Here is a 2,512-nt window from a genome sequence, read left to right as displayed (position 1 = left end):
GGGGGCGACGCTGGGCCGGGCTCCCGGCTTCTCTGGCTGCTTCTCCAACCGAGAGCCATCCTGAGGGGCGGGACCGCGAGCCTGACGGACGTGCTTTCCGGCATCGGTGAAGCAGTACGTTTCCCCGCCCGAGCCCGGTTTCCCCGGCTGGAAACGGGGATCGCGGTTGTACTTGGTGCTCAGCGAGCTTCAGGTCTTCTGCCGACGTGACCAGTGCACGTGAAGCCTTGAATGGAGGGCCATTGCATTATTTTTATGAAAATCAAAATGCGCACCCCGAGACCCAGCCGGCGACTCTGAGACAGCGGTGGGGATCGCGCTTCGGTGCAGCTCCGACCCCTCGGGAGCAGCCCGCGTGTCCGGGGAAGAGTTCTTTCGGGCCCACGATCTCACTTAAGTCTGTGCCTTTAATAGTAATAAAACCGGGAACCAAGAACAGCCATTATAGCAGCCCTCAGTGATGGAGCGGGGACAAGTGCTTCCCTCGCTTTATTTAACCTCAGCGTCCCCAAGCTTCCTGAGGTGGGCGAAGCTGTGCCCCCACTTAACACGGGGACCCAGCCCGGAGCCGTAGAAGCGAGTTAGCCAAGGTGACATCCCGCGGGAGCCGAAGAGCTGCGTGCGGCCCAGGTCTTTCTGGCGCATCCGTTGCAGCCGCCGCGCTCGTTCTTTCTAAATGACACGCTGGCACTCCATTGTATGCATATCCAGATCCGGGCATTCACCCTCTGGCTTTCCCTTTCAGGAGCCCCGAGCCATGTTGCCAGAAGGCCTACTGGTGTCGGCGCCGGGGAAAGTCATCCTGCACGGAGAGCATGCCGTGGTCCATGGCAAGGTAAAGGGCCCGCCTGCAGGACGGCACCGTTGTCCCCGACGCTAACCGGGAAGGGAGCTAACAGGCAGCCTCGTCGCATGGCCTGATAGTACGTCGGCGAGGAAGTCAGTCTCCCCAGCCAGGCAAGGAAAAGACGGGCCTGTGCCCACCGCAGGGCTGCTCAGCCCACTCTGAGAGCGCAGAGGACGACAGGGCCAGCCTGGGGGTGAATCAGCACTTAGGCAGGGAGCTTCGGCGGAGAAGAGAGAGGTTTGAGGATTGACGCCTGGGGACCTTCACCATTTAGAGTGGGAGGACGCTAGACCCCAGCACAGGAGTCTAACTGCATCATCTCACGTAACTCTTACAACTGCCTCTGCAGCTGCTCTTTATTATCCTGTTTCACCGACGCGGAGGCTGGGGCTCGGAGAGGATTGGGGGAGCTGGGAGTGAACCCCAGTCCGTCGGAGCCCACAGCTCATGCTTTTCCCACTCCTCCTCTTTGTCTTGATGTTCTTACCCTTGAAACGTGGTCATTACGGGCAGCCATTCCTTGGCGTGAACCTCTGAGGCTTTGCCTGGGGAGGGCAGACCTAAGTACAGGTTAACTCCTTGGTGGGCAGGGGTTGTGCCCAGGCTATGTGGGAAACACGCCACGGTTGGTGAGCAGCGTCTGCCCCGGCCCGGGTGGCCGTGGCCTGTGAACCAGCACGGAGTTGACGTTGTCCCCTTTTTCCTGAGACAGGAGTCGTGCCTGTTGCTGCCCACCCGCAGGCTCATTGCTTTTGCCCTATAGGTAGCACTGGCTGTGGCCTTGAACTTGAGAACCTTTCTCCGGCTTCAACCCCGCAGCAATGGGAAAGTGGGCCTCCGCTTACCAAACATTGGCGTCCAGAGGACCTGGGATGTGGCCCGGCTCCAGCTGCTGGACACCAGCTTCCTGGGTAAGTGCAGGAGGAGGAACCCGGTGTGGGCGGAGCTGGGCCCTGAAGGGAGCGGATAAGAGGAGAATAACTGGGCAGTTATTCTAAGCCAGTGGTTCTCAACCTGTGGGTTGCGACCCCTTTGGCAGTCGAATGACCCTTTCACAGGGGTCGCCTAAGACCATCCTGCATATCAGATGGTCTGAGGATTAAATATTTAACTACAAACATAATTTACATGACGATTCATCACAGTAGCAACATGACAGTTATGAAGTAGCAACGAGAATAATCTTATAGTTGGGTCACAACACGAGGAACTGGATTTAAGGGCCAGAAGGTTGAGAACCACTGACGCAGAAGAAGGGTGTGTCCATCATTTCACTTTTCATCCAATCCCAGGGGTTTCCCCGCTTTGCTTTCTCCCGCCTCCTTAGTCTATCACCAATGGATTTCCTGTCACCCACCTACGTCCCCTCCTCTGATGGCAACGTATAAATGCAGATGGACCCGCATTCTCCGGAGCACTATCTCTGTTCACTGAGGTTCTGCTTCCCAGCTTATGCCGACAGTTTGGCTCAAATAAACTCACAAAAATTCTTTACAGGTTTCAAGGGCTTTTTATGTTAACGGGTTAATCAGGTTTGAGTTCGCCTGATAAGAGAAAGAGTATAACTTGCCGAGACGGGTTTGGCTCAGTGGATAGAGCGTCGGCCTGCGGACTGAAAGGTCCCAGGTTCGATTCCGGTCAGGGGCATGTACCTGCGGGCACATC

The 2,512-nt window shown here is 56.8% G+C and overlaps 1 protein-coding gene across 3 annotated transcripts in view; it reads left to right on the top strand.

Annotated features, from left to right (window-relative positions):
• The window catches only part of MVK (mevalonate kinase), a 34,812-nt gene that overhangs the window by 13,863 nt on the left and 18,437 nt on the right, over positions 1 to 2,512 (top strand). Inside the window, exons 1-3 of one of the 3 annotated variants that reach the window (XM_006770325.2) lie at positions 8 to 114; positions 746 to 835; positions 1,611 to 1,758. In XM_006770325.2, the coding sequence (XP_006770388.1) occupies positions 758 to 835; positions 1,611 to 1,758 (226 nt within the window). In that variant the 5' untranslated portion in view covers positions 8 to 114; positions 746 to 757. Of the gene's footprint in view, positions 1 to 7; positions 119 to 745; positions 836 to 1,610; positions 1,759 to 2,512 lie in introns of those variants that run through there. The other 2 variants (XM_015568181.1, XM_015568182.1) reach the window with 2 other exon arrangements.

This window comes from Myotis davidii, unplaced genomic scaffold (assembly GCF_000327345.1).
Source record: "Myotis davidii unplaced genomic scaffold, ASM32734v1 scaffold803, whole genome shotgun sequence".
Lineage (NCBI taxonomy): Eukaryota > Metazoa > Chordata > Mammalia > Chiroptera > Vespertilionidae > Myotis > Myotis davidii.
The sequence above is the reverse complement of the archived record's forward strand: the minus strand, read 5'-3'. Positions and strand labels throughout refer to the sequence as shown.